The 12,178-nt window shown below is 47.7% G+C and overlaps 1 protein-coding gene across 1 annotated transcript in view; it reads left to right on the plus strand.

Moving 5' to 3' along the window:
* Window positions 1-3,784: 3,784 nt before the first annotated feature.
* The window catches only part of OXSR1 (oxidative stress responsive 1), a 98,759-nt gene continuing 90,365 nt past the window's right edge, over window positions 3,785-12,178 (plus strand). Inside the window, exon 1 of the mRNA XM_017828668.1 lies at window positions 3,785-3,938. Coding sequence (XP_017684157.1) covers window positions 3,869-3,938 — 70 coding nt within the window. The 5' untranslated portion in view covers window positions 3,785-3,868. The remainder of the gene's footprint in view (window positions 3,939-12,178) is intronic.

Here is a 12,178-nt window from a genome sequence, read left to right on the forward strand (position 1 = left end):
TTTAACCAACAAGTGCTGCGGCCCCGAACAGCACTGAGCTGTGACAGCAAATGCCTCTGCATGGCCGTGCTGAAAGAGCAACTTCAACCCTAACAAGAAGAAAATTACATATCTGAGAGGCTACACAACTAGAAAGATGAAATCTGCAGGGCCTGGATACACGAACTGGAGTTTAAACTAGTTTTCTACAACCCAAGTGTGAATTAAGTTAGTTTATGTTCATCTTGTGATGATGATCATAGAATCATAAAACAGTTTGGGTTGGAAGGGACCTTTAAAGGCCATCTAGTCCAACCCCCCTGCAGTGAGAAGGGATATCTTCCACTAGACCAGGCTGCTCAGAGCCCTGTCCAACCGGGCCCTGAATGTTTCCAGGGGTGGAGCATCCACCACATTTCTGGGAAACCTGTGCCAGTGCCTCACCACCTTAATTATAAAGAACTTCTTTCTTATATCTAATTTAAATTGACTGTCCCTCAGACAGGCCATTCCCTGCTGCCTTTTGCAAGAGTCCCTGCTAAAAAGTTTGTCCCCATTTTTCTTATAGGCCCCTTTAAGTACCGGAGGGCTGCAATAAGGTCTCCCTGGAGCCTCCCCTTCTCCAGCCTGAACACCCCCAGCTCTCCCAGCCTGTCTCCAGAGCAGAGGGGCTCCAGCCCTTGGAGCATCTTCGTGGCTTCCTCTGGACTTGCTCCAACAGGTCCATGTCCTTCCTGTGCCGAGGATCCCAGAGCTGGAGGCAGCACTGCAGGTGGGGTCTGACAAGAGAGGAGTAGAGGGGCAGGTTCACCTCCCTCGACCTGCTGATAAAAATCCATAAACAATCAAGGACCCTTTTCCAGGTACTAAAGGTAGTAATGTCTGTGTGCCAAGTATCACAGCCACCAATCTGTGCATTAAACATCAGCTTTACTACAGCCAAGATTCCATGGACGGAAAACCCAGGCAAAGAGCTGCACAGTGCCAGTAAGTTTCGTTGAAACAATAAGTAATTGGCCCAGAAAGGCAGGAAACCATGCGCCTTACGAGAAGGGGAGCATTTTGTGTGAGAGCATGTGCCATGTGCCTGGTGTGCCAAGGCCATTCACAGTGGAACACGAGCCCCAGGACATCAGTGAAATGCAGGAGTCAGGAGAAAGCCTCTACTCTGCAGCCCAATCCATGGGAGGAGGGCACTGCCTGCCCTGATCCGTGATGTTTTACTGGAAGTCAAAAAAATCAGGAAACTCAGCTCTTGAGATTTTTTTTCCTCAGGCTCCAGCCTTTTCACCTGAAAGACGTCTGGAGTTTTTCCACTTCTCGGTCTCCCCTAAAGCCCGGTCCAGGGAGGAGGTGGATACACCAGGAAACTGCTTTTCCACTTCAGATTTCAACTAAAATTTCTCGTTATTCCAACAGAGCACTTGATTCAGCAGCACCACTTCACGGGCTCTTTTATAAATAGAGGCATTGCCTCTGCCCTGAGGAGCTCACAGCCTACACAAGGCAGGCAAAATAAAGCAAATTGGGAAAAGTAGGATGAGCAGAAACGATGAAAGAGGAGAAGGTGCTGCTGGGAGGCCCGAAGTTGGCTAAGGAATAAAAGCTCTGTGGAATCCAGCTCCATTTTTTCATCCGTCAACAGACTCAGGTTGGAACAACCCTCTGAATGAATGAAACAGCAACCTCTGACTTTTGAGGGACTAAAAATGCTGAGTTCGTTTAAAAAATAATACAAAATTTATGGGAGCTGTAGTCTGTGCAAATGAGAGATTTGGGTTAAAAATGTGGAAATGCATTTTTCATTGCAGAGCTGGAGAACTAAAATGCAGCACTCAACTCTCTGTGCTAGTGTAGCCACTGGTGGTCTTGTCAGTGCACATTTTAAATTTTAATTCCAGTCAAAGTCTGGGGTAATTCTTAAAGAACAAGGTTCATCGTGGACATAATCCTGTTGCAGTGGTCTAAAGAAACAGAGATTTAGCATTGCCTACAGGGGGAGGATTTTCAGCCCAAAATCAGAGAATCCAAAAGATGGTTCTTAATTTAAACCACTGTGGTAAAATTAACCTTATAAGTCTCTTTTTGTTGTTGATGTCTGGCTCAGATCCATTTCTAACATGCTGTTAGCTATCAGAAATATGAGAGCGGTTACCCGAGTGCGTGCTCTGGGGTAAAAGCTGTTTTTAATTGCTATATAAACTCCTTTTATAACATGGTTATAAGATCACAGAGATAGTTCTGAGCAGTAATTAAAGCATATTTAGCAAATACTAAAAATTGCTCAGCAGGGGAATGTTTAATGCACACAAGCAGGAAAACAAACAGGTTTTCAGTTGGAATTGCTTTATGACAGAGTTGTGGAGTGCCTGCACAGCAGTGAGTGAGATGGGGCTATGGGGCTTCTGTAGGACACAAAATAAGGGTATAGGAAGGAGTTGGTGTCCTGCATTAGTGCACAAGTGAAAACACTGTGGTCAGACCATGCCTTTGGCAGTGGCCCTCCACAAAGCCTGGTTCACCAGAGGCATCTCAGGAATTTGTCCTAATAGGCTAAAAATACATATAACTGATGTTCTTTGACTCGCAGAAGTGCCTGACATCAGGCCACACAGGAAGAACAGTGACCAACAGAGAAGAATGAAACCTGATACTGAGATTCCCAGTCGGTTCTCCTGATGGTTATTGCTGTGCCTGGTGACAGTGGGATACTGTTTTATCTCTTTTTTATGTTGGGGTTAAAAAATAGATCTTCAACTTGCAAACATTTTAAATGTATATATGTATATATGTAAGTGTGTGTATATCTATATATAAGTATATATAGATATGTATACACACACACACACAGATCAGCCTTTGTGGGTCCATGGTGCCACTCAGCCTCGTATTCCTCACTCTTTTAATCCCAATTTGTTCTCCCCAGTGACCACCAGATGTACTCCTGAATGTATGCAGACAACAAAGCTTCAGCTACGGAGCCATGAACCACACGCAGGATGAGAGCGCTGGACATCCCCACGAGCGTGTAGGGTCACATCCAAGAACGCTGGAATTGCAGTGTGGAGCAGGCAGAAGGATACACTGGAGAATAGAAGATGATATTGGCCTCCTTCTCGGAGGCAGCGAGAAGAGCAAACCTCTTGATCCGCCACACCCCGGGGATTATTTTTAAACACGGAATGTGCGCCTGGGCCGCTCTCCACACCCACCCTCGGGCTCTGGATCCCCTCAGGGCAGGATCGGGCCCAGCCCCGACCCGAGGCCCCGCGGGCACAGGGACCCAGGAGACGGGCAGCACTTGATTGACAGCCGCTCCACCAATAGGAGCGGCGGATCCGGCAGCCGGCAGTCAATCACCGCCCGCACTGCGCCTTAAACCGCCAGCCCCTCCCGCCCCGTGCCTGAGGGAGGGGCCGCTGCGCGCCGCCGCCATCTTGTGTGTGGCATCCCCGCCCTTCCCTTCCTTAAGCACTCCTCCTCCGCCCTTCGCTTTCCACCCCCCCCGCTCCTCTCACTCGCCCGTCCCAAGAGGGCGGTGGTGGCGAACCGAGCAAAACGTGGCGTAGCCGCGGTCGTGGCGGCGGGCGGGTGGGTGGAGGGTCGTTGAGCCACGCTCAAGATGGCGGCGGGCGGCGCCCCGGCCGCGGCGGGCGGGGCGCGCGCGGGTGACGCGCGGCGCTCCGGGCATGGGCAGGTGGAGGCGGCGGCGGCGGCCGGAGTCGGGCCGGCGGTAGCGGCGGGAGAGGAGGAGGAGGAGGGGGCTCGGCCGGACTTCGGCCGGGGTTCGGAGGGGTAGCCGGGGCATCCGCGGCGCCTCCTCTCCGCTCCCTCACCCCTCAGAGTCGCTCCCCTTCGCGGCGCGGAGGGCGGCGGGCGCGGCGCGGCCATGGCCGAGGAGCCCAGCGCGCTGCCCTGGTCCATCAATAAAGATGACTACGAGCTGCAGGAGGTCATCGGTGAGCGGCCGTGGAGGGGGTTGAGGGGGTGCGCGCAGCCCCTCGCTGAGGGGATGGGGTGTGTGGGTCTCCGCTGAGGGAAGGGGGGTGGTCAGAACCCCCTGAGCTCAAGGGGGGTCCTGTCACACACCCCCCGCCCAGGAGTGGGACTGGGTGACCCTCCTCCTCAGCTGTAAGAGGGTGGGAGGGAGGGTCTGTCTCCCCTGCCCCGAGGGGTCTGGGGGACCCCTGTGCTGAGGGCGGGGTCCTGTCACACACCCCCCGCCCAGGAGCGGGACTAGGTGACCCCCCCTTCCCCTCAGCCAGGGTTTGAGGGGTCTGTCCCCCCCCGCCCTAAGGGGTGTGAGGATCTGGGGTACCCCTCAGCTGAGGGGGGTCCCTGTTGCACACCCAGCAAGGAGCGGGGCTGTGTGACCCCCTGCTTCAGCCACGGGAGGGTGTGAGAGGGTCTGTCGTCCTGCCCCGAGGGGTGTGAGGGTCTGGAGGTCCCCTCTGCTGCCCTTCCTGACGTGTGTGAGGGACCCTCGCAGGGGAACGTGGGTCTGCCCCGTCCCCAGCAGAGGGTTGGGCTGGTCTCAGGGACACCCCCCGTCAGGGTGTTAACCCCTGATCTCTGCCCCCCCCTCTGTGCGGGGTGTGCGGATCATCCTGCCGGGGGGAGCGGGACGGGGTCCGCGCTGGGGGGGCTCTGCTCCCCACCACAGCGTGGTTTGGGTGTGAGGGGGTCAGCAGGAGGGAACTCCGCAGCTTAGCCCCGATCATTTTGGGGCGGTCACATCTCTCTCAGCACTTTCGGAGCCCCGCGTTGCTTTGGTCCCTCCGCGGAGGGTTTGGTAGAGCCGCCGAACGAGCCTTTTATCCTGGGATTTTGCTGCTGCTCTGCGTTTTCATTCATTGTCCTCACAGCTCGAGGCCCCAGCCCTTGCTCTCTCCATTAAATGATTTTTTTTTTTCTTTTGCTCCTTCCTCGCTCTGTCTTCACTTTAAACTGCCCAGTTACCAAAGGCCTCCCGCTGTACTGATTTATTGGCTGTCTCGACCATTTCGTTGGGGTGTGTGTGAGGGATATATTGCTCTGGGGCGAGTGTGTGACACATCAGAGGTGGTGCCACAGGTGACTCTAAGGTCAGTGCCTCTCGTCTCGCTTTCCGGAGGCGCGAAATAAAGTAGGAGGTGGCAGGGCAGGCTCCTGGCCAAAGGCTTTTAGGAAGGAGGTTAATTTTTGGGGTAATCTCTCTGAGAGTGCTTTTATTTGAAGTTTCTAAATGACGTAGCACTGTCATGCCCAGGCTTCCCATCTCTGCCTCGTGGGGAGGCTTGTTTTCTGTTAAGGAAGGTGGGAGAGTTTGTGAGAATGCTGTTTTAAGAGATTAAATACTTGGCATTGTTTAAAAGTAGGAAGGAACTAAAGCTGTGGAGGGGGGGAAATCCTTCTGGAAATCCCTGTTGCTCTGTGGGATCAGGCTTTGTCCTCTCCCTTTGCTTAGGGGGAGCAGCAGTGCTTTAGGAAAGAGACAAACTCTCTGTAAAGACAGGGAAGGTGTAATCCTACAGACCAACCCTTTAAACCTTCTCTGGAAAATGTGCCCTGGGGAGGAAGATGTTCAGCCTCTTTGGGGAGCGGGAGATACATGAGGATCAGGAGATACAGGTGTGGGGAGGAAGGAGCAGAACATTTACCCATTTCCTGGGGAAAGAGAACTGGATTTGTCTGTGTAGGAAATACTTCCTTTTCTTTTGAGAGCCTGCAAAGGGTTGCTGTGGTGGCACAAAGCGAGGATTTGGACCTGAGTATCCAAGGATAGGAGCGAATGGACAATCTGCCTCTTTGTAGCTGGCGAGCAGGGTGGGATGGGAACAAAAGGGAATGTAAATACACTTCTGCTCTTGGGAGAACTTGCTGCTGGAGACCCACGTCCCACCTCAGAGTATTAGGAGGAGCACAGAGATGTGTTGTCTCACGTTAACTGACAGAACTTGGGGAGGAATCAGTAAAAAGTACTTAATTTCTTCCATATCTTTTCTCTGTCCCTCTGCAAACCGAGTTTCTGGATGTCGCCTGCTCACTCAGGGGTTGTGTTGGCATTCTGGCCTGTGATGGAGCGTACACTGAGATGTGTATATTGCAAACATATGGTTTCTCTTTTTAACTTTCCTGTCCCCCGCCCCCCCTTTACTCATTTCAAACACTGGTGTGTCTGCCAGCAGCCTGGATGGAGATGTGACGCAAGTTTCCTAGCACGTATATGATTTGTGGGACAAAATGTCACTGTGTTAACTGAGCTGGACTGCCTTGCCTCCTGCTTCATGTCTCCTGTAAACCTCAAGGGGTTTTTGGTGGGTTGCCCTTTTTTTTTTTTTTTTTTTTTTTTTAGCTCTTCACTAATGTAGAGCTGTAAAGGTCTTTCAGCACAGAACAAAGAGGCGTCCTGGTGTGGAAGGAGATGAACCTTGCACCGGTGCTTTTAAAGGATTTAACTTGTTTCCTGATGGAAAAAAAAAAACACTACTCTTAAAATTTAGAGTAAATTTTGAGATTACCAGCTCAGCTATTTTTCCACATCGGAATTCAGGAAATCCATGTGTAGTCTAATTCCTTAACTTGTGCTGTTTTTGCCTGAAAATTGCCATATGTGGCTTTTATTGGATGTGGATGGTTCCATACTGTTTTGGTGCAGGAATTAAAGGTGCAAGTTTTCTATCTGCAAAGAGAACTTCTGCTGTAAAACTGCCCTCCTGATTCTGGCTAATACTATAAAAAAAGGGATTACTCAGCACTGGGGATGACTCATGCCATTATAAAGGTATGGATTAATATCTGTGTTGATTATGCCTGGTTAGTGTTAATAACTGCTGAGTAGCTTCCTTAGGCTTAAATAACTTCTAGTACATTGAATCAAGGAACCTTGATCAGGATGAAAACCTGACTTCAAGTTAAAAAAGGATAAAGTGGAGCTGGGGTAGAGGAAACAATTTATAAAGCGTTTCAGTGACATGTCCCCTCAGAGTAGCCATAATTTTGCAGGTGAATAAGGCCTCTGGAGATACTCAAATTTTCATCTAAAAAGCAGAATGTAGTCTGTACTGTGCTGGTGGTTGTGAAGGTGGTCAGTCTTCTGAGCGTGGATTGCATATAAATCACTGCAGTCTTCTTTTTGAAGCCTGAAAAAAATTCGACCCCATGCTGCTTGTGCTGATCAGATACTCACACACGTGGGTTCCCTGGATCTCACAATTCCTGTTGGAAATGCTGGTAGCAGTAGTGAAGTTGGTTGAAACTGGGTCATTCTCGTTTTGCTACTTTTTTGGAAAGATGAGAGCTGTGCTGGCTGTGGCTGTTTGATTTAGGAGCATCCCCTCTGCTGCAAACAGCCTGTGCCAGAAGCAGGAGATAAATTAGTGGTGGGAGTGCTCCTGTGCTCTGTTCCTGTGCCCTCTCTCCCCTGACAGATTCCTTCACAGCGAGATGAGGACAGCGCAGGCTACATGAACAGATGTGGTGGGAGTTTCTTATCCCCTCAGAAATCAAACCTAAATTGAAAACTGAAGTCACCATTTACAGAATGATTAGGATTTTTAATGACTGCAGTTTCTGTAGCTTTGGAGTCAGGCTTTGCCTGTGAACACGTTGATCTTTTGGGGTTGAATATTTAGGTTTCTGGCCACATTCTTCCCAAGCTCTGCATGCGAGCATATGTGGCCTGCGTGGGAGAAATTTTCTTTTGCAGGTACAGAGGAAATTCTTAGAATTAAAATTTCCACTTCCCCAAATTTTGTCAGAATATCTGTGGTCACCCATCTGGTGCTTGTGTAGTTGTCTCACACACTGAGAAAGCACTACCATTGAAAAAGAGCAGCCTGTAGGTGCTCACCAGGTACAACAGGAGTCTTTGGATGTAAAAACCATACTGGAATGGGAGGCTCTTGTCCAATGATAACTTTTTAGGTTTCTTTTTTGGAGCACAGTGTTGGTTGCTACCTGTGGTGCCCGTGTGCTGGCTGCACCCAGTTTCACACGCCTGACTGTTTAAAACCCATTCAAGAAAAATGTTACCCTCTATAAAATATATCTGCCTGAGCTCTAAATGGAGTGTTTAGGCTTCAGTCTTGGTGCCATATGTTTTGTTTTAGCATTTCCTCACAGATTCCCACTCCTCCCCCCTAGCTTAGCTGAGCAAAATTGATTCCTACACCGTATTCCCAGTATTCAGGCTGCTTAATTCGTTTAAAGACTTGCTTTTTGTGCTCGTTTTTCCACTTAAAGTTGCTAGAAAATCCTTTGTTGTTTTGTATTATGTTAAAGCTTATATAAAATTAACTTTGGGCAAATGTAGATATGTTAAAAAAAGTGTGAGTGGTCATTCATAGTATATGATCTGCTTGGGCAATGTCGTGGGAGATGCTCAGTGCCAGTTTCTCAGCTGCTTGAGTATAGACAAATATACCTTGTGTGTTCCTGAGCGTGACAGAATAGCCAGGCTACTCCTCTATCCAGGCTACCTTTCCTTTGGATACTTGGCACATCTCATTCCTGTAAGACCTTTGATACTGTCGCCCTACTAGAACAAGGTTGAAGTGAGTCACTTTTCACCTCTGGGGAGGTGGAAGAAAAGGTGTGTGTGTGTCTTTGTTTAATGCTTTTGTTGTTTGTGCCCCGATAGGAAGAAGGATAAAATGCACAAAGCAGCGGAGTGAGGACTTAGAAAGCCAAGCAGTGGTGAAGGAGGCTGGCTGGGGAGAATACATCCTTGTTAGCCTTGCCTGCTGCTTTGAGGGGAGAGCAGAGACAGATCCCACTGCTTTCAGCTGTTCTGGGATATTAAGGAAAAAATCAACATGTGGGATGCTTCATGTGGAAGTAGCTCGCACTTTCCTGTGACTGGTTTCTCTGTAGCAGTTGCATCCAGTACTGTTATGTACCTGTACTGATTAATGTTTAACACTTTCATTTCTCAATAATCTCATTTAAATAGTTTCAATTTAATCCAAATCTCTTGGCTGGTGCTTGGATGTTTTGCTGTGCTGTGCTCCTGAGCACACCTGAGGGGTGGATGTGCTGGCTGACAAATGCACGCCTGGGAGGCTTCTTCCTTCTGCAGCTGATGAAATCTTGAGGAGAACCAGCTCTTCCCCAGAATGTTTGTCTGTTTAAACTTGGCAGCACCTCTCTTCTTTCCAAGTGTTAGCAGCTTGCCCACCAAGCCAGTGTCTAGAGATGTAATCTTTTAATAAAAGTTGGAGCTCTCCAAAGTGATGGCAATAACAGTGGGTCTTATTGCTAATTGCGTTAGCGAGTTGCGAAAAACTACATCTTGGTCGAATTTTCTTGGAAGATTTCCCCAGAAATGCACGATATCCGTCGTAAATCTCTGCAGCAGTAAATTTAGCTGTGGACATGCTAATGGAGTGCTTGTAAACTCGGTGTTATTAAACTTTCTTAATAGGGAGAGACAGACTTGAGGGCTTTGTGGGTGTAGAAGAATAGCTGTTGGAGCAGTGGAATTTGGCATTGCAAAATCTTTGAAATATCAGGATGCCGGGACTTTCCAGATGAGTTGAGCCTATTATCCTGTGCTCTCTTTAGAATCAAACAACTGAGACGCAGATATGAAGAACTTGGCTCTCAAAGTTGCTGCAGTTTCCTGTGAGTTCACCTAAGGGAGTTCAGCCTTGACATTTCTAAAAAGCACATGAAACTCTGTCTCTCTTCCTGGCAGCCACACGGGAAAGTCTCGGAGACAGGGTTAGGTCCCTGGCTGACAGGCAGTCCCGGCTCTTTATCAGAAGGTCATCGACGCTCTTGGTGTGTGAGAAGGGATGTGGTGCCTCTGGTATGCAAAATAATGCATATGCTAATGAAGGGAGCTGGGCTAAGAACAAAATCACACTTGTCTGACTTGAGTAAGACAAGATCACTTCAACAAATGGTGTAACTACAGCTAAATGACAGCAGGGGTACAGGTACCTGTCTGGGTCTGTGGTACTGCTTCAGCCTCTCTCATGTTCCTCTCGTGCATGAACATAAGCGAAGGGACTGACCTTAGTGTGGGATTCTGCCAGCTGTAAGTTTGATCCCTCAGGTTGTGTGAGAGTGTTGTTTGCCTTGAAACTCTGCTCACGTGTGGGGTTCTCATGGTGATCATCACAGCCTGAATATTGCTTGGTTTTAACTGTATTAGGTGGCCCTGTCACACAGTGCAAGAGGTAGGGATTTGTGGTGATCCGAGTGCAAAAAATAAAAATCCAGTGTTTCTTTTCACCACTACTCCACAGCAATGGTTTGTTTTTTTTTCAAAGTCCTTTGACCACTTCCCAAGGTTCTTAAAGATTGTTTCCTGGTGTGCATCACCTTACGCAAAATTTTTGCTTAACACAGATTTTCTTGTCATTACGAGAAATTCCATCCTGGAAAAAATACTTGGTTATGTGTAAATTTTTACCAAATGAGAGTCTAATGTGCCTTGCAAGGATTTATAAGGCTTCTTTGGTTTTGCACTCTGTGAAGTCTGCAGGGGACAACTGTCTTCAAGTCTTAAAGGCTTCACAGATCCCACCCATGAATGAAACACAGAGTAAATTCAGAGCACTGGTTCACTTTCTCACAAAATTACCATTTTAGCCAAATCTTCCTTCCACTTCCCATCCATTACAGTTTTATACAACTTGTACTGTGTGCTTGTGAAACAACACCTTCAAACTCTTATAACTCAGCCAAATTAAAATGCATTTTTGAGGGAATACAGAAAAGCTTTTCTGAATGAGGTTTGAATTTTCTGCCAGATTTCAGTTTTCTGCTCTATCCTCTTTGTCTTGAGAGTTTGGGGTGGGGGAGAGAAAAAATTCTTGTTTTGTTGTGTTTCACTGTTTCATGCTAAGCTGACTTTATAGCATTCTCCCCAATGGGTAGGCAGGAAATGAGCCTATGTAAATTCATTCTAGAAAGAAAAGGCACAAGCAGCTGTTAAAGAATAGTGTGAGTTGAAATACTTCAGTGATCATTTCTTACTGTAGTAAATTCTCCTTGGGTTTTGCCAAAATTTTACTGTTTTATGGTCATGAATGGTAATTTAAGTGCAAACTTGACTCTTTTTCCTGCTAGCACCTTGCTATTAATAAGCTGTGTGGGAGGATGGTGTTCCCTTTTCATCCATCCACAGAATTAAGTTAAGTTAAAACTGTGGAGTGAAAATTTGACCTTGAGTACCCACCTTGCTCCTGGTGAGATCTGACTGAGCACGTGGCTTGTCCTGTGGTATCCTCTGCTGGCTTGTTGTGTGGAAGAATTGAAGTTGTTTTTCTCCTGGGAGTACAGTTAATTGACAGAGTTTTGCAGTTAGAGGTAAGAGTGTTGTCAGGTAGGAAAATGTCTAAAAAAACTAGTTGTGAATGTGGAATTGTATTGAGGTGCTTGTGGTCAGGGTGTGAGATTATTGCATTTTGTGGCAATTTGCCGTATGTTTTGTAAAACTGATGTTTTCCTAAACACTGGAGGAAAGCTCCATAGTTACTGTTGGACAGGTTGTGCATTTTCAATTTCAATTGGGTCTGAATTAGTCTCTTGCTCATTTTCAGTCTTCAGGGTGATTTCCTTAGGTTCCAGGGTTTATTCCAGCTCTTCTGAAAAGGAAGCTTTGAAAACAGTGCAGGGAGTAGTGGAAAATGATGGTATTTGAAAAGTGAGAGAGTGAGTTAATGGCTGTGGGATGAGAGCACTTAGAGAATATTTTTCCTAAGAAAATTAGCTGGTTGTGCTCCGAGCTGATACCTGTTGAGGGAAGTGTGGCAGCTGAAACTGCAGTTGGGAATTTCAGGCCATCTCCAGCCTCAGGCAGGCAACACAATATTAGCTTATCTCGATGGCTTGAAAACTCGTAAATTAAAGACAACGCTTCTTGTCATGGGGTAAGCACCTTCCCCGCAAAATCCACAGGGAGGGATTTCATGATGTAAATTTTCAGAACAAAACCAGAAAGCTACTGTCACTTATTTTGCTGAGACAGTGCTAGAAAGGACTCCCAGGGTCATGGAGCTCAGTTGTGTGCTCCAGCTGATGCCAAATTGTATAATCCCTATACTGAATTAATGAACGCTTGTGCTGGAAGGGGCACATGGGGGAATTACCGGCACACGTTCTATTAAACACTGGAACCTCCCTGTGACCCTGTCATCGCTCTGTGAAACAGCTGCTTAATGGATTCCCTAAGACAGTGGGAACTAACAATGCCTTGTCTTCTCTAGCA

The sequence above is a fragment of the Lepidothrix coronata genome, unplaced genomic scaffold, assembly GCF_001604755.1.
Source record: "Lepidothrix coronata isolate B3197 unplaced genomic scaffold, Lepidothrix_coronata-1.0 Scaffold151, whole genome shotgun sequence".
Classification (NCBI taxonomy): Eukaryota; Metazoa; Chordata; class Aves; order Passeriformes; family Pipridae; genus Lepidothrix; species Lepidothrix coronata.